The sequence below is a fragment of the Argiope bruennichi genome, chromosome 10 (assembly GCF_947563725.1).
Source record: "Argiope bruennichi chromosome 10, qqArgBrue1.1, whole genome shotgun sequence".
In the NCBI taxonomy this organism is placed as follows: Eukaryota; Metazoa; Arthropoda; class Arachnida; order Araneae; family Araneidae; genus Argiope; species Argiope bruennichi.
The window spans coordinates 85,720,211-85,738,754 of NC_079160.1; the positions used below are offsets into that span (position 1 = coordinate 85,720,211).

At 30.9% G+C, this 18,544-nt stretch overlaps 3 protein-coding genes across 3 annotated transcripts in view; 2 read left to right on the forward strand and 1 right to left on the reverse strand.

The window, feature by feature from the left end:
• The window catches only part of LOC129987872 (zinc finger protein 271-like), an 89,096-nt gene that overhangs the window by 40,641 nt on the left and 29,911 nt on the right, over positions 1-18,544 (reverse strand). The window lies entirely within an intron of this gene.
• LOC129987627 (uncharacterized) lies at positions 6,910-16,875 on the forward strand. Its single transcript, XM_056095587.1, has 3 exons — positions 6,910-7,084; positions 14,480-16,264; positions 16,343-16,875. The coding sequence occupies exons 1-3, from the start codon at positions 6,910-6,912 to the stop codon at positions 16,873-16,875; spliced, it is 2,493 nt and encodes an 830-aa protein (XP_055951562.1).
• On the forward strand, positions 16,872-17,721 carry LOC129987628 (uncharacterized). Its single transcript, XM_056095588.1, has 2 exons — positions 16,872-17,334; positions 17,441-17,721. The coding sequence occupies exons 1-2, from the start codon at positions 16,872-16,874 to the stop codon at positions 17,719-17,721; spliced, it is 744 nt and encodes a 247-aa protein (XP_055951563.1).

The following is an 18,544-nucleotide window of genomic DNA, read 5'->3' on the forward strand; positions in this document are numbered from 1 at the left end:
TGGAAAAGGCAGTTGACTGTTAAAGTCCATGGTAAATGTCTCTGTATGAAGATGTCGTATGAATTATTAAATATAATGAATGAAAAGTCTCTAGAGGATTTTGATAATAAAGTTTCAATTTTTATTAGTAAATATCTAAATGAATGCCAAAATTTTGTTGATTATTTTGTAAAAAATTATTCTACCTGCTATAGACAGTTTCCACATGGTGATACCAATACAAATAATTACTGTGAATCGTTTCATAATCAGTTAAAAACTGTATATTTTGAGCGTAAATTTAATAGGCGCATAGATGAGCTAATTTTAACTCTTTTAAAGATGGAAACAGATAGGTTTTTAAAATATTCTTCTAATGTTGTAAATAATGTTCCATTAAATTCAAATTTCAATAAAACTATTAAAGAAAAGCATGAAATGGGTGTAAAAATTCCTATTAATGATACAGTTAAACATGATGATCAATGGTTAGTAAATTCACAGACGAAAAAGGGAATAGTATACTCAGTAAAAAAAATTACAGATGTTTGTCTTTTATTAGATCATTGCTGTTTTAAATGTACTGATATTAACTGTACAGTACTATGTAGTCATTTGTATGTGTGTTCTTGTGAAGACAATAGTAACCTTTGCAAACATATTCATAAAGTACATTTATTGTATTCTGAAATGAAAACATACATAACAGAGGATTTTTATGCTGTTGAAAATGAAAGAAATGCACAAGGAATTGAGCCCCAAATCTTAAATTTGGAATTGAAAGGTAATGTTTCATCTGAATGTTTTAACACAAAAGAAGCTGAATGCAAAAAAACTATGCTAACTAATGTAGTAAATTGTTTAATTACTTTAGTGTCTGGTATGCGTGGAGTTGTCTGTCACAAAGATGATCCTGCTCCTGTCACGCCTCGGGTATATGTTGCTTCCAATCAAAAAATTCCCCCACAGATTAAATTTTATAAAAGTTCTCAAAGACAAAAGAGGAGAAAATCATTTCAGGAAAAAAATGGGAAACGGCAAAGATTAAATGAAAAAAATATTGATGAACCTGACAGTATTATAGATGAGATTGCACCTTCACAATCGTATCATGCGGGAGAAATTTCTAAATGCTTTAGTCGTGATGAAAAAAGTAATGATTATCCTGATGGTCATAAAAAGGAAATTATTCCTTTAAAAGCTTATTCTGCTAAAGAAAATTCTGTATGTACTAGCCTTAATATTTTCAATAAATTTAGTAAGATGAAGCTGGTAATCCTACTGCAACAGTAGTAACTATTAATAATATCAATCTTTCTTTTTATATATTAAAATCTTTAGATCCTTTTGTTACTCGGAAAGAAGAGAATTATCTAAAGTCTGTGTCACCGAGCTTTAAGAAGGGTTGGCTTTATGATTCTGCTATTGATGCTTTTCTTTTTCTGTTAACCGAGAAATTCAGAAATTGTAAAGCAATAGAATCCTTGCAATCAGTTTTAATTTTTAATCAGAAGGATATTCTTAAATTTTCTTGGATTCAAGAGTTGCCAAATCTAGATTTATTAATTATCCCTGCAAATTTAAATTGTCATTGGACTTTGATTATTGTTAATATAAAACTTAAAACATTTGAATATTTTGATCCACTTGGTGGCAGACCAGATAATAATACTGCAATTTTGATTAGGAAGTGGTCTAAGATTTTAAATAAATTGCTTAATTCAGAAAGCCACTGGCAGATACTTTTTCCACCTCATATAAAACAAACTGATGATTTTAATTGTGGAGTTTATATAAGTTTTTATGCACATCAAAAATTGAATAAATTTTCTTTAACTCAGGACTTCAACATACTTTCATTTAGAGCCCTAATGTTTGAACAGATTACTAAAAACTTAAATTTTTAAATCTTTTATTGTGAAAATTTTAATTTTGATAATTTAAAAATAATAAATTTGATTAATTGTTAATCTTACTTAATGGGAATTATCCCTTATCCCTTCTAAATTTTAAACATCATAAACAAATAATTCCCAATGGTTAATTTTAAGTGATTGTCTAAAGTTTTTTAGCTTTCTCTTAAGCTTAACTTTTAGGAAGTTCTTTTATTATTAGTTTCAGAGAAGATTTAATGCAAGTTATGATTGCTAATATCAGTGAGAATAGATAATTTTGGAAATGGAGTGCCTTGATGGTGTCAAGAAAAGGTAAGTGACTAAATTCAAAAATTTAAGTTAATCACATATTCAAAACAGGAAGAAACGAGCTCATAATGGAAGCAATATACTAAAAACGACTTAATATAAGTATATGATTGTGTTACTTTAAATTGTTCTTGTCTCATTTTAATGGGTTTATTAAATGTTGTTTGTTATTTAGTGAATGTAATTTGAATCAGTATATCAATAAAAGCTCACTGTGACCAAAATAGTATATATTTTTATAAGAAAAATAAATTATTTTTTTATACTGCAGTTTATATTGTTATATTGTATATATTTCAGTTTATTTATTTTCTCCTGTCTTAAAATAAAGGAACAAATTCCCAATGGTTTAGCTGAAAAGATTGTCCAGAAATTTCTGGCTTTCTTTTTAAGCTTTTAACTTTTAGGAAGTTCCTTTATGAAAAAAAAAATTTAGTATCAGGATAAATCCATACCAGAAATTGTGGTGAAGCTTACAAGCCAGATAACAGCCTCTGAAAAGAGTGTACACTTTTGTCCAGGGGTCTTGTTACTCGGCTACAAACCCCAACGTCACGAGTTTGCTCCTCGTCCTCATCAATCTTCCTCATTGGTGACCCTGGCTCTGAACTAACAAATGTATCCAAACAAGAATTCAAGAAATAAAGCAGTAAGTGACAGCTAAGAAATGGAACATTTTCCATGCTATAGCTGTGTTGTATTTAAAATTAAAATAGATAATATGAAAAGAATTATATTTCATTTGTTTAGTGTACATTCTTATAAGAGGGTGGGCATAGAAATCTGTATAAAAATTATTTAGATGTAGATGGTTGAAATATATGTAGAAATTTATAATGTTATATTATCTATTCATTGTCTGCATATTTCATCACTTTGCCATGCTTGTTAAAAATCTGCAAGGATATTGCTGAGCTTGATTTTTCTTCTTTCAGCTCATGTAAAGATGTATAGTTCTCACACTCTGAAGTGAAACAAAACAATAAGAATATGTTACATTATTACTTTTCACAAATTACAGATTTTTAATGATTCTATGTTATTTTATTTTTCCATTTATACCTATTACTTAATGATTTCTTTTTACATAGTTAATAAATATAATTAATCTTTGGTTATCAATTAATTTTATAAATGTCTCCCAGATACAGTTTTCTTTTCTTCATTTTGCAAATGAAACAAATTTATAAGTGCTTGGAATAGTATATAAAATTAGTGAAAATAAAATTCATCTATTTCTTTGGCACATTGGAGTACTGAGAGAATATCATATATTTATAACTTGAAAGAATAAAATAAAAATGTCAAAATAGAAACAAATTTTATATTTAACAAAATTATTTATGATTTTGAAGATTTGTATTTTAAAAAAATGAATTATAGAGTGGCAATAAACTATCTAGCAAGGTAATAAAAGTACTGTTTCCTGATTTTATGTTTTATATAATTTACTACACAGCACATTTTTGCAGTGTCTTGCTTGGAGTCAGTTGACTGAATATTTTTTGGAAAATGTGACTAGGTTATTGCCAATATGCAACGTAAAAGGCCATGTCTATGAAGTTAAGAATAAATATACAACATCTTTTTAGTCTTTTTTTTTTTTCTTTTTTTCATAAGGTAATGAAGATATTTGTTAAATATTGTAAAATTTTTAATTATGAGTTAAGATTTTTTATAAGCAAAATAGGTATGTGATAAATCCTGATTTTAAAATGACAAGTGAATCACTAAAAAATCAGCTCATTCAGTGATAAAACTTTTCCTGCCAAATGCTGATATTGATTGTTTATGCTCATAGGGTGTGAGTGGGAAATTTCAATGGAAAAAAGAAAGGTAGAATGTGAATACTGGATTTTATGACTATACTTCCTACTTTTAAACTTTCAGCTGGAGAAAATAAGTTCTTGTCTTTTTTTTTTTTTTTTTTCTTTTCTAGGGAAGAGCTGATTTTCCGTTTTTTCTGTGAAATTCAGAAAGAATGAGTACCAAATTTATAGAAAGAAAAAAAAATAATTAAACTGTGTTAAAATTCTGTAAAAAAAGAAGTCTCTCATAATATATGAACACTATATTTGGACTAGTTTTTCCTTACCAAATTTCATTTGAAGGCTATATTATTGCATGCAATTTTTTTTGGGTGAATTAAATATATTGGATCTAAAAAACTCTGTAAAATTAAGGTAATTTTCATTTTTTAAGAAATGAGGTTTCATTATAGTGTTGACAAGTTTTTTTTTAACACATAACCAGTCTGAAGAATTAATAATTGTATGAATTTTTTATCCAAGAAATTTATATCCTAATATTGAAGACAAACTATTTCTTTTTATCTAAATGATGAATGAAACAGCTTGTCACTGAAATATTAAGCAATTTTTATTTTTAAGAAGTCAATCATGCGGTTATTTCTTTTAATAATTTTTCACATCTGATAGTTTAGCAACTTATGTTCCTTGCATTGTTTTTATTCGTGTAAAAAAAAGTTCATTTTAATGAAAAATATCTTCAACAGAGTATATGTTGATAGTCTGAATACAATTCTGCAGTGCCTGAATATGACCTTTTTATTAAATAGACAACTGCTTAGGTCCCTCTAGATATTTTTTTTTGTGTGGTATTTCCGATAGTTTCATTTTGTACTGTCGCCTAGTGTACAAAAGCCGTGCAAACTTAATTATTATTATAAATATTGATATTAATTTTAGAATATTTTTCTAGCAGTTCGTTATTTACTTTTAGAACATTGTTCTACCGAAACTTTTATATTTTGTTGTTCCATAATTAAAAAAAAAAAGCTGCATTATAATTTAAAATAAATATATCAAATCTATAATTAAATATTATTTAGATTGTCTTTTAAAAGTCTTAAAACTTATTTTGTGTTGAATTCTTCGAAAATTTAATTTGGCATTGAGATATACTGAACTTTAGAAAGTGATCCGCAATAAAAATTTTTGTTATTTCAGTTTGATGAAATTTTCTTCTTAAAACTGTTTATATAGATATTGTTAAGGAGAGGAAAAGAGAAACGACCCCTTGAGGGCTTAATTGGCATTCGAAGACTTCGTTTTAGTGCGGTTCACTATCTGACTTAAGATCTTCAACTTCTTGGAAATATTCTTTATAAGAATTTTTATTATGATGAATGGGTTTATTTTTCCATAGCACTCCTTTAAAGACTTTCATTCTAAATTTCTAAACGTTATTCTGTCTGACTACTAAAAAACACAATTGCCCCAATGATAGAAAATCGTTTTCAATTGAATTTTTTAGAATTGCAAATAAGTCCTTTAATTCGACTTTAAGAATACATTGTGATCAGAGACGTGTTGAAAGGAAAGGGGATTATTGCTCCTAAATTTTTTTTTCCCGAACTTGCTCCACATTTTGGTACTTTTCATGATAATTCGACTGGAATATTTTATATTTGATTCCTCTGATTTTATTGTACCGAAAATAATTACTAACGAATATACTTAATATCTTTGGAATGTGTGTGAGTATAAATTAATTATAATTAGTATATTAAAAAATATTTTTAAAATTTTATATAAATTACAGGTAAAAACACGCACGGAAATAAAATAAATTTCATCGGAAAACTCATTTTTGTATTTTAAAAATAATTTAAAAAATGGTTTGTGTCTGATATGCTTCAAAATTATTGAAGGAAAAATTTAAAGTTTTAAATAATGTTTAGGTGAAAAATCTAATTCAAATTTTGAAAAACTCTTTCTTAATCCTTTAAAAGGTCATTTTTTTACACAATCATGATTTGTTAAAATATTTTTAGGATTGAATTTGGCTTAAGAAAAGTGACTCATTTAGCTAATTACATTAATTAAATTTGGTTTCTTGATAATTAAGTAACAAATCAAGACACACTATTTTATGTGAAATAAGGAACTGAAGCATCTAAGTTCCTGTCTTATAGAAAATTTGTCCCCTCAGGGGCTCACCTTCTTTAGGTGGGTACAGGTGTTCCAATCCCGAGGTACCCAGGGATCTTTACTCTTTCTTTTCTCTTCCTACTCCTCTATCCCTTTTCTCTTCTTTATCCACTTCTCTCTTAAAATCCCCCCTTCCCCTTCTGTTTTCTTCATTCTTCCATCTCTGGACGGTAAGCGAGGGAGCTCTCCATGAGAAGCTGTCACCGCTCTGTTTGCTTCTTGCTTCGCATGGACAACCAAAAACCCCACGTGTTCGCCGTGCGTGGCGACCCTCTAAGGGTCTAAACCGAAATGTACCACCCGTCTAAACGGGTGGTACATTTCGGTCTCTGATGCATCAATCGGCCGGTATCCCAGATATTTGACTGGGCTGCTCAGGAGGATCAAGCGAAGGGGTTACTCCTTGGGCTTGGCGTTAAGGGAGGTCACTGGTCATTAAGGGGGTGACTCTCAGCGTATAGGTTCCAGCTAGCGCCATGATAAGCGCTAAGGCTGGAAATGGGCAGAGCCAGTGGCTGCCTTCCCTTGTTGGGCTCCGTGGAAGGCGGTGTCGTCGTGGCCCGAATTTTTTTCCACCTTTTTGCATGGGTTTTCAGACACTTTGCCATGTTTACCTATCACTGAAGATACTAGATTTCTAATATTACACACACCAGAGACCTTTCATAGTACAAAGATTGATTTCTTCATTTATTGGTGATGTGAAATCTACTAAAAAACTTCCATCCGGGGATCTTCTTATTGAGACCTCATCAAAAACACAGATTGCTACGATGCAGAAATTAACAAAACTTGAAGACTTCCCTGTAGAGGTAACTCCTCACAGGACACTGAATTTTTCTCGAGGAGTCATCTCTGATTTAGATCTTTTTGATTGTTCGGAGAATGAACTCATTCGGGAATTGCATTCCCAAAAAGTTTGTGCAGCTCATCGCATAAAAATTAAACGTAATGGTTCATTCATTCCAAACAAAACATGTCATTCTTACTTTCAGTAGTCCGGAACTTCCGAAATTTATACGTGCTGGCTATATACAATCCAAAGTTAAACCATATGTACCGAATCTTCTACGTTGCTTTAAATGTCAGAGATTCGGACATTCGCAGGGAACTTGCCATGGCAGTCGTCGATGTGCCAAATGCTCAGCTGATGTTCATGAAACTTCAGTTTGTAGCTCACAGACCTTCAAATGTTTAAACTGCTCTGGGCTCCATCCTGCTTATTCCCGTGACTGTCCTAAATGGAAAAAGTAATTCAAAACCTGAAAGTTAGAAGAAATATTTCATACGCAGAAGCGAAAAAATTTGTTTTAGACAGAACACCCAAACCTGGCCTTATTATAGTGCCGCCATAAGTTCAACATTAAAATGTACTTGTTCTCAGACCGAATTACTTTTGTGGTCAGTTTTACCACACCGATGCGCAGATGTGAAATTAATTCGTCTATGCATTGGACACACATTTGCTGTTTGGTGAACAAGCTCCTCATTGTACGAACTGTGGAGTGATCAATTCTATTGCACATATTCCTACTCAATGTCCTAATTCTACTTCTGATCGTTTAATTCACTTTCATTCGCCTATTTCAAATTTACAGGACCTGGTGGGTGAGAAACCTCACTGAAAATTTTTTACTTTTAAAAACCTACTGGTTTCTTTCATAGCATTTAAAATTTATTTTTATTCTTGTGCCAAATCATTATAAATCATAGACCTTTTAAACTTTTGACGTTTTACAATGTATCCTTGTTTTATTTACACCTTTATGATGGAACTGCTTAAATATCCTTGTGGATGACACAACTTGTCCTAAATTGTACCTTGTACCAGAAAACTTAAACTATACCATACCATACTATAGAAAATTCGAGTCAGAACTTAAGTAAACCTACATAACTTCACACAAAAATTGAAATATTTGGGAGGAAGCATATTTTCCATATCTCTTGAAAGGGTTAATGAGCATCAGCAACGTAAGAAATAACTTTTGTAGTTGCAGATGCGATGATCTGTTCTGTAAACCATTTTGAATGATTTTTGTCATGCATGGTGAAATTATAAACAGTACACAAGTCTATAAACGCTATCATGTTAGAAATATAATCCAAATCTTTGCACTATGTACCACATTTGGGTTCATTAAATTTGTGTTATATGTTGTATCATTTTTATTTTATTAATATTATATTCTTTGTTAGCACAATAAGCAGTAAATGAAAAAAAAAATTGAATGAATTAGAACCTAATAATGGATAGCAGGTCAAAATTAAACTCTGTAGAGGCATATAGGCAAGCAATACAAGTTTTTTTTGGGGGAAGGGGGATCTGAAATGTTTTGAATACAAAACGAATTCTAAACTGTAGTATATGAATAATAACATATCAATTACTCATTAAAAGATCAGCAATTTTGCAATTTCATGGGAAGAATTTTAATTATTTCCCTACAATAAGTATTTGTTTTTTGAATTTGCAATATCAGAGATATTTCATAAAATCAGTTTACATTGAACCAGAATTATACAACATTTATTTATTAATATTGTTTAAATTAAATATTTCCAGAAAATGAAATAGCAAAGCATTTAATTTTTGCTAAGTTTAAAGAGAAAGAATTTTGGCATCTTATTTGTTAGAAAGCTATTTTAATTTAAAAACAAATTTTAACAAAATAGCAAATTGTTAAAAGGAATGAAAAATAAATATTACTCTTTTTTTGCTTCACTATATTATGTGAAGAGATGAAGTTGCAATGTAATGTAAAAGTTTGGAAACTGAAGATTAATATAAAACCAGGACAAGGTTTATATAAAATTAGAGATATTTTAAGAACTTAAATCTTAAAACATTTATTTGACACTGAGATAATCATCAACAAATGTAGTTGCTGAATGGTACCAACTTTAATTGTATTTAAAACAAATTCACTAATTCATTAATAATTAAACAAATTCATTAGGAGCTAACTAAGTACTATTTATTATGCTTGCATGAAACTTCTGTATGGCTTATTTTAAATATACATAATTTCTCAATCCTTTAAAAAAAATGTAACATGTATGCATTTTAATATCATACGATGATCATTATATTTCTTTAACGAGTAAAATATTGTATTAAAATTCTAAGTGCATTATATGAGGACTCATACATCTGTATAAAGCCTTCCATAAAAGGATTTTAAAATATTCACCTTTACATGAAAAAAGATATTCAATAGATTGGCATATTTTACCTTCATTGGAATATGAAAGTTTTTATATTGGATATATATGTTATTGAAAGAACTAATTCAAACCAATTCAGAAAAAAATATGCTGAAATTTTTTTTGAAGAAATATAACATGGCTATTTAAAATTACATTATATATATATGTATTGCAAAATATTGAGTAAAATACAGAAAACGTGTTATTAGAAGTATGTCTTTTATTGAAATTTGCATATATTTTAAAATGGTTAATATGAAATAAAGTAAAAGAAGATGGTATTAAAATATTTCAATGTAAATTCACACACAAACAATTCAAAAATTCACACATATATGAGTTGCTTGATCTTCATAATTTATATCGAAGGAATAGCAATTAAGAATTGCACAAATTGTCGTGACATTATAGTTTGAGAAAGACATTTGTTTGACTAATTCTGCTGAAATTGCTATATAAATAGAAATCAATGTCTGAGTCTATGTAGTTGATTTTAAGAAGTAAAAAAAACAAACAAAAAAAAATTTTATATTTATAAAAAACAAATTTTTCTTTTCACTTTGAATATGTTCAATATATGAGTATTTTTTCCCCTACATATTCCATTTCAATGCAAAATAAATAAATAAACAAAAAAAGGGCAATGCTTATTACGACTTGTCATGTAACAGGTAAAATTAGTATTTAATAAGAATGTCAATATTTAGTTGGGCTTAAGTATTATTGAAACAAAAGGGAACAAAAAGTAAAGAGATGAAAGTATTTCAAATTGAGGAAATATGAATATCTGCAGCAATAAAGTTCTGATAGTTAAATATGAACATGATAATCATTGTTAAAAATTATGACTCAATACTTGTGAAAACATGATACTGACAGAAAGCCTTCTTTGCATGTTCTGCACGAAAAATAAAAAATCACTAGAAAATAAAATCTTTGAAATATATTTTTAAAAAAATCATTTATCTAAATATGCTACTTATTTGGTGATACATACAAATATACTTTAAATCATAATCATCCCACATGTTACTGAAGATTTGTAAGTTAATGTAAATGGAATAACATTATGTACATGATAAAAAGAACTATATTTTTATGTTTACTATCCCACATATATCAACAATTGCTCATAAATTCTTTCACACTTCTGTGTCTCAAACCACCTGTGAATTTTCAAAGATTAACCAGACAGAATCTAATACACGTTTGCTGTTCATTTCCAAAATGTAAACATACACAATCAATACGTTTGCACGTTAGCCAATCACATGTACGATTGCATTGCTCATATACATGGATATACGTAGCGGCTTTCTTCCGCGAGCTGGGATTGGTCAATAAGAAAAGTGAATTTTGGTACACATTCTGGGGTACACATTTCCTCCAATCTTCCTCGTTCCACATATTAACCAGTTAATTGAATTTAAAAAAAAATAAAACTTTTGAATTACTTTGGTCTGCATCTTGACTAATTTAAATGATCTGTAATTAAAAGTACATAACCTCTACAAATCATATGAAAACTCTGTTATATTATTCAGAAGACACAGAATGAAAAAGTATTCTGGGAAAACTAGAGAAAAAGTATACAAAAAATTGTAAATCACTAAAAGTAAACACTTTTGACAAGTAAAATATTTTTTATCTATACATTATTTACCACCAACAACTCAACAGTATATGATTAATTAACAAGAAACAGTTTACTTTGTTAATATTAAAGGAACAACTCTTAATTACAAGAAGAAATAATCCACTTAAGAAAAAAAAACTTTTTTTATTCAAGATTAAAAATGCAAATAATGGCAAAACTTTCACTAGAACTTTTCCATTCTACAAATACTTTAATTTTTTTTTCTTAGAGAATATTAAATTGAATTAAAAATGTAAATTTTATTCATATGACAATTTCTGGGGAAAATGGAAGAATATGACACAGGGAAATAAACAAGACTAAAAATAATAACAAACTTAAAAAAGGAAATTTGAAATTAATTACTTGAAAGAAAGGAATTCTTGATTGAAATCTAGTTTGGGTTGTTCCTTGAGTTTCGCGCGAATACGTCAACCTCAACAAGCACGCGAATAATATTTCGGACAAACATCAGGCTGAGATTTATTTTTAATGTTTTTCTGTGTTGAGTTGTTTACTTACTACCAGCGATCTGTCTTTTATTTTAAATCTAGATTGAATTTCCAGTTCTGGTGCCGCGAAAAGAAGGCAATCCTTTACTAGAGCTGACGAATATTTTAAGAGCGGTTATTACGTAACCAATATCAAAAAGTCACAAATACAAGTGATCAATACTTTTCAAAGAGGGGTCTGATTCAAAATGAGATGCATAATCCTACGATTTTTTGAATAACAAATAATTTTGCTATTGTTATTTTTAAATATTTGTTCCAAATATCTGTTATTTCAATCATATTAATTTACTGTTATTATTTAATATTAAATACAAAATTTATTAATTGTAAATTATACTTAATTTAACCAGTAATCGAAATATCACCAGTAAAATCATATCAAGGATTTGAATCACACCCCTCTTTGAAAAGTATTGATCACTTGTATTTGTGACTTTTTGATATTGGTTAAATAATAACCGCTCGTAAAATATTCGTCATCCCTAGATTCAAATCCTTGATACGATCTTATTGGTGTTATTTCGATTACAGGTTTTGGATCACGATAGAAAGTAACAATCGATACGATATCACTGAAATTTGCCGGAGCGGTGACTTCACTGGAAAGTAACAATCGATACGATCTGTCCAATGGAAGCTTTCGAAAGAAATCTGTGATTGGATTGAAAAGTGAACGGTGTTGAAAATGTATTAATATTTTATTTTATTTATTTGTTTATTTTAGAATGGCAATGTTATTTAAGAAATATTTTTTGCTGTCTCATTTTGTAGATGGCAACTTGTAGATTAATCCCAAGATGGAATAAACAAAGTTTGAATTTTTTACCGGTGGGATATCGTTTTTCTATTTTGATATAAAAAGCGAAAGAAAACGGTGTTTTTCTTAAGCAGCTTTAACATTTTTTGGCGTCCGCGACAGGACTTTCTCGAAACAAAATAAATCAAGATGTTTCAAGCAATAAAAGGTTTTAAAAAAGAAGATCTGAAATACGTTGCGTCTGAAGTTGGAGAAGACGTATCAGAAAATATTACGATAGTTGAATTAAAAGATCTTATTTTAAATAGTTGTGAATATAAGAATGATCCAGAATTCGTTCAAGAACTTTTAAGTAATGTTATTTCGGAAAGGAAATTAAAAGAAGAAACCGAAAAAGAAGATAAAAGATTGCAGCTTGAAGCTGAAAAGGAAGATAGAAGATTGCAGCTTGAAATTGAAAAAGAAATAGAATTGGCAAGAATACAATCTCAAAATAGAGGTGAGTCATTTTCTGCTAATTCTACTGCTGATTTAAATAATTATAGGAGAAAGTTTACACTGCCTAGATTAGAATTTAGACAATTTGGCGACGATACTAAAGATTGGCTCCCGTTTTGGAGTCAATTTGAGCAAATACATAAAGATGAGGATATCGCACCAGAAGACAAATTTCAGTACCTAGTTCAAGCAACAATTTCTGGTTCTCGTGCTAGAGAGGTTGTTGAAAGTTTTCCGCCAACTGGCGCCAACTATCAAAAGGCTATTGATGGTTTAAAATCGCGTTTTGGTAGAGAAGATATTTTAGTAGAAGTATATGTGAGAGAATTATTAAAATTAATTATTTCTGTGCAAACAAAAGAAACATTTTAATTAACTTCTTTGTATGATAAGCTTGAATCATATTTACGAGCATTAGAAACATTAGGTGTAACCACAGATAAATGTGCATCCATTTTGTATCCTATAGTTGAATCTTGTTTCCCAGCTGATTTTTTAAAGGCTTGGAATCGTAGTAATATTTCCAGTATTAACTCTGACGCGAAAGGAAGATTGGATAATTTGATGCAATTTTTGAAAACGGAAGTTGAAGGAGAAGACAGAATATGTTTGGCTGTAGCCGGTTTCGGTTTAGGAAAGGGCCAAGAATACAAACCTTTGAAAAAGAAACACTGTATCTCGGAAAATTTGAGAAATAAAGTACCTACAGCTATAGGTTTGTTAACGACTGCTGCAGATAAAGATGTAAAGAAATCTTGCGTTTTTTGCGGTGGTAAACATTCAAGTTCAGATTGCTTTATGGCTCAAAAAATGACTCTATCGGAAAGACAAAAAATAGTCAAGGAAAAACGATGCTGCTTTGCATGTTTATCGCCATTTCACGCAGTTAAAAGATGCCGAGCAGTTTTAAAATGCCTGATATGTTCTAAAAAACATTTTCCTATAATGTGTGATGTGCTTGATTCGCAAAAGATGTCTATAGAGGGAAAAGAAGATAAACCCGCACTAGATGTTAATATGGCTAATTTTAATAAACACATCCCTAAGATATTTCTTCAAACTCTCAAAGCTAAACTGGTATCGGATAATAAACAGAAAATTGTGAGGTTACTTTTTGATTCTGTATCACATAAATCTTACATTTTCAAAAGTGTAGCTGAAGAAATGAATTATACACCCGTTCGATGTGAAAAATTGGTACATTCTCTTTTTGGCGGTGTTATCACTAATGAATTTAAACATAATTGTTATAAAGTAAAATTGAGAAATTTGATTGGAAATTTCGGCTGTAATTTTGAAGTTCTGGATCAATCTATCATTTGTGACAATATTAGACCGGTTTTTAAAGGCCCCTGGATAAAAGAATTAGAGGAAAATCAGATTAATCTAACTGATATTAGCGATACTTGTGAAGGCATTGATATTCTAATTGGAGCTGACGTTATGGGGAAAATGTTAACTGGCAAAAGAAAAGTCTTATCTTCAGGTCTTGTCGCTGTAGAAACTTTCTTAGGATGGACCTTAATGGGTAAGGTACCACAGGAAGAATCTTCGGAAGAAAACCTGGCTATAACAGTGCTATCTTTATTTGTAAATGAAGCTGAAATCACAAATTTATGGAAATTAGATTCAATCGGAATCAATGATCCTGTTGAGAAAAAAATCTAAGAACGAGATTGATCTTCGGACCAAGGAGCATTTTCTAGAAACGGTAACAATTAATAAAGATGGTCGATATGAGGTTTGTTTACCATGGTCTGATGATAAGTCACCTTTGCCCAACAACTTGGATTTGGCGAGGAAAAGGCTCGACTACACTACCTCAAAACTTATAGCTATGAATATGTATGAGAAATATGAAAATATTCTTCTAAATTGGTTAGATGAAGACATAATAGAGGAAGTTCCTACCAACGAAACGAACTCTTATGGTAATTATTTACCTCACCGTGCAGTGATAAAACTAAGCAGCAGCACTACTCCAATTCGTCCGGTGTTTGACGCTTCAGCGAGATTAGCAAATTATCCATCTTTGAATCAGTGCTTGGAATGTGGTCCTAATCTCATTGAGCTTATTCCAAATATTCTTCTTCGATTCAGAGAAGGACAGCTTGGCGTTATAGCTGACATCAGGAAAGCTTTTCTGCAAATTAGTATTCGTAAAGAGGATAGAGACTTCCTTCGGTTTTTGTGGTGGGAAAATAGAGAAGAAAAGAAATTGAGAGTTTTTCGTCACACAAGAGTTGTTTTTGGGGTAAAATGTAGCCCTTTTCTTTTAGCTTCAGTAATTGAGTACCATATTCAAAAATGTGAAGGATTTGAAAAATCTTTGAAGAAAAGACCTTTGGAGAGTTTCTACATTGATAATGTCGTTACTAGTGTCGACAGTAAAGACCAATTAGATCGATTCATTGACAATTCTAAAACCTTGATCGCAAAAGGTGGTTTTGATCTTAGAGAATGGGAATGGTCTGGCGACTGTGAAACTAATTCAAAGGAAGAAACTCAGGTATTAGGTCTTATTTGGAATAAGAAATTAGACACTTTGAAAATTAACATGAAATTACTGGATGGCATTAATGTGGAAAAAGTAACTAAAAGGAGTATGTTATCTACAGTACATAAAGTATTTGATCTTTTTGGATTCACTGCACCAGTGATGCTTTGTCCAAAAATAATGCTACAAAAGGCATGGACATTAGGTACAAGTTGGGATGAAGAAATAACTGGTGAGCTTCGTAAAGAATTTCTACAGTGGTTTCAAGAACTTAAGCATTTGTCTGACATACAGATTCCTAGGTGTGTTCAAGCATCTTCAAAAGATATAAGTAACTGCACTATTCATACGTTTGTTGATGGAAGCAAAGATGCATATGCTGCTGTTACATTCCTTAGAATAGAAAATAATGGTCGAATCGAGCTATTTCTACTTGCAGCGAAATCTCGAGTGGCTCCTTTAAGAGGCACAACTATCCCAAGAATGGAACTTCTTGCGGCGGTGATTGGAGCGAGGCTAGCGAATTCAGTTGTTGAAGCTCTTGGTTGGAAAAATGTTACGATATATTACTGGAGTGATTCTATAACAGTGCTTGCATGGATATTACGAGAAGAAAATTGGTCTGTCTTCGTTAGGAATAGAGTCCAAGAGATAAGGAAGTTGAGTAATCCTACATCATGGAGACACATACCTGGTGATAAGAATCCGGCAGATTTACCTTCCAGAGTCTGCAAGGCAAAACATCTAGTCTCCCTAAGATGGTGGAAGGGTCCACAATGGATGAAAAATGCTTTTGAATTTCAAAACATTATGGGTTCCACCAACCATGATTGGAATGAAGAAGAGATTAGAAAAGAAAAGTCTAAGACGACTTTTATATTATCAAATAATGAAGCCTGTGGTGTTGCAAACTGGTACTACAGATATTTTTCGAACTATGATAGAATAGTTCGTCTTGTTGCATGGATCCTCCGCTTCAAGAACAACTGCAAAAATATAACTGAGAAAAGGCATGGTGAATTAAAATCTACAGAATTTCAGGAAGCAGAAATGAAGGTTTTATTTATGATACAGAATGAGTCTTTTCTCCCAGAAGAAGAAAAGAGATTAAAAACCCTACAAGTATTTAAAGACGATCTTGGCATCATTCGTTTGAAAACTAAAATTATTTATCGCAAGGACAGTGAAGATTTTCTTAAACCTATTGTTCTTCCTCCGAAGCATGAAGTGGTAAAGCGGTTAATCTATAATGCTCACGTTAAGAACTGTCATGCTGGAGTCCAGATACTATTGAATGCACTTAGAGAAAAGTACTGGATCCTAAATGGAAGAAAAGCGGTGAAACATGTGGTGGCCAGTTGCATTACGTGTAAAAGATATAGCTCAAAGAACATAGAAGTTATAAGTCCCACCCCCCTTCCAGAAAATAGAGTAAAGGATGCTGCGGTGTTTCAGATAACTGGCGTTGATATGGCTGGACCTTTATTCCTTAAAGACAAGAAGAGCTGGGTTCTAATTTTTACTTGTGCAGTGTACAGAGCAGTTCATTTCGAGCTTGTTACTGCTGCATCGACTGATGTTTTTTTAATGGCCTTTAGGAGATTTGTTTCTCGCAGAGGAAGATGAACAACACAATATACTGCGATAATGGCTCCAATTTTGTTGGAGCAGCCAACTATTTAAAACAACTGGATTGGAACCGTATCCAAAAATATGGAGCAATAAACTCTATTGACTGGAAGTTTAATTCTCCAACTGCTGCCTGGTGGGGCGGATGGTGGGAGAGATTAATTAGAATTTTAAAAGATCTTTTGAAGAAAGTTTTAGGACAGGGACGTCTCAATTATGAGGAGATGATAACGGTTTTGGCAGACTGCGAGCGTGTAATCAACTCAAGACCTCTAACTTACATTTGCGAAGAGGGAGCTATAAAACCAATTTCTCCATCGATGTTCATACAAGACGTGCATGAATGCAATCTTCCTGATATAGATGCTGTAGAGCAAAATTCTGTGAGCAATAGATTCAAATACAGACAAGCAGTGCTTAAAGACTTAAGAAATCGTTTCAGATCTGAGTATTTGGGTGCTCTCATACAGCGGAGAAATAAAAAATCAAGAAAATGTACAGTTACTGTTGGTGACATTGTTATGGTTGGAGCATATAATAAAAAGACTTGTCTGGCCTTTAGGTCGTATAACAAAAATCATACCAGGTAAAGATGGACATGTACGACTTGTTCGAGTGCAAACTTCACAGCAGAATTTCCTGCGACCAATTCAAAGAATATATCCATTAGAGTTAACATCCTCTGATGACTTCTCCACTTCGATGACACAAGATGATTTGAATAAGACAAATGACATCACCAAAACTTCTGACAGTACTTCTGGCAACGAGATGAAATTTAGTAGAGCCGGAAGAAGAATTAAATTGCCAGAGAAACTGAACTTGAAATTTATTTTGTTTTGATTGGACATTTTCACATTAATTTTCATTTTTATATTTAAATATTAATTGAAAATTTGTAAAACGTTGCCATTAATTGAATCTCTTAATTGTGTTTAACTAATAGTATTATATTTTGATTATTATTTATAATCAAAAGGTGGGAGGATGTTGAAAATGTATTAATATTTTATTTTATTTATTTGTTTATTTTAGAATGGCAATGTTATTTAAGAAATATTTTTTGCTGTCTCATTTTGTAGATGGCAACTTGTAGATTAATCCCAAGATGGAATAAACAAAGTTTGAATTTTTTTACCGGTGGAATATCGTTTTTCTATTTTGATATAAAAAGCGAAAGAAAACGGTGTTTTTCTTAGGCAGCTTTAACAAACGGAGCGGTTATTGGATTTATCGTATCGGATCACTGAATTGCATATCATTGAAATTTATCGGAGCGGTGATTTCACCGGAAAGTGCGAGGCTTCACTGGAAAGTGCGAAGTCACCGCTCGACTTTACGGGAGTGACCGATATTCGTATGGGATGATGCGCTATTCCATAAAGATCATTTTTAATTGCTCGTGACATGATTGACTTCGATTACAGGTATTCTGCTTACTGCTGGCGCCATTAATTGGTAGAATATAAGACTAAAGTAAACATTTTAAAGAAATTGCATATATTTTTAACTCACCTTTTCCAGAAAATGGTTCACTCTAATAAATAAATTAAATAAACAGTTTTGAAAAAAAATAAAATTTAAGAAGTAAGATGAAACAGATAAATTAATTCAATCACACGTTACTTAAATTAGTAAATTAAGTATTAATTACAATTAATGAATT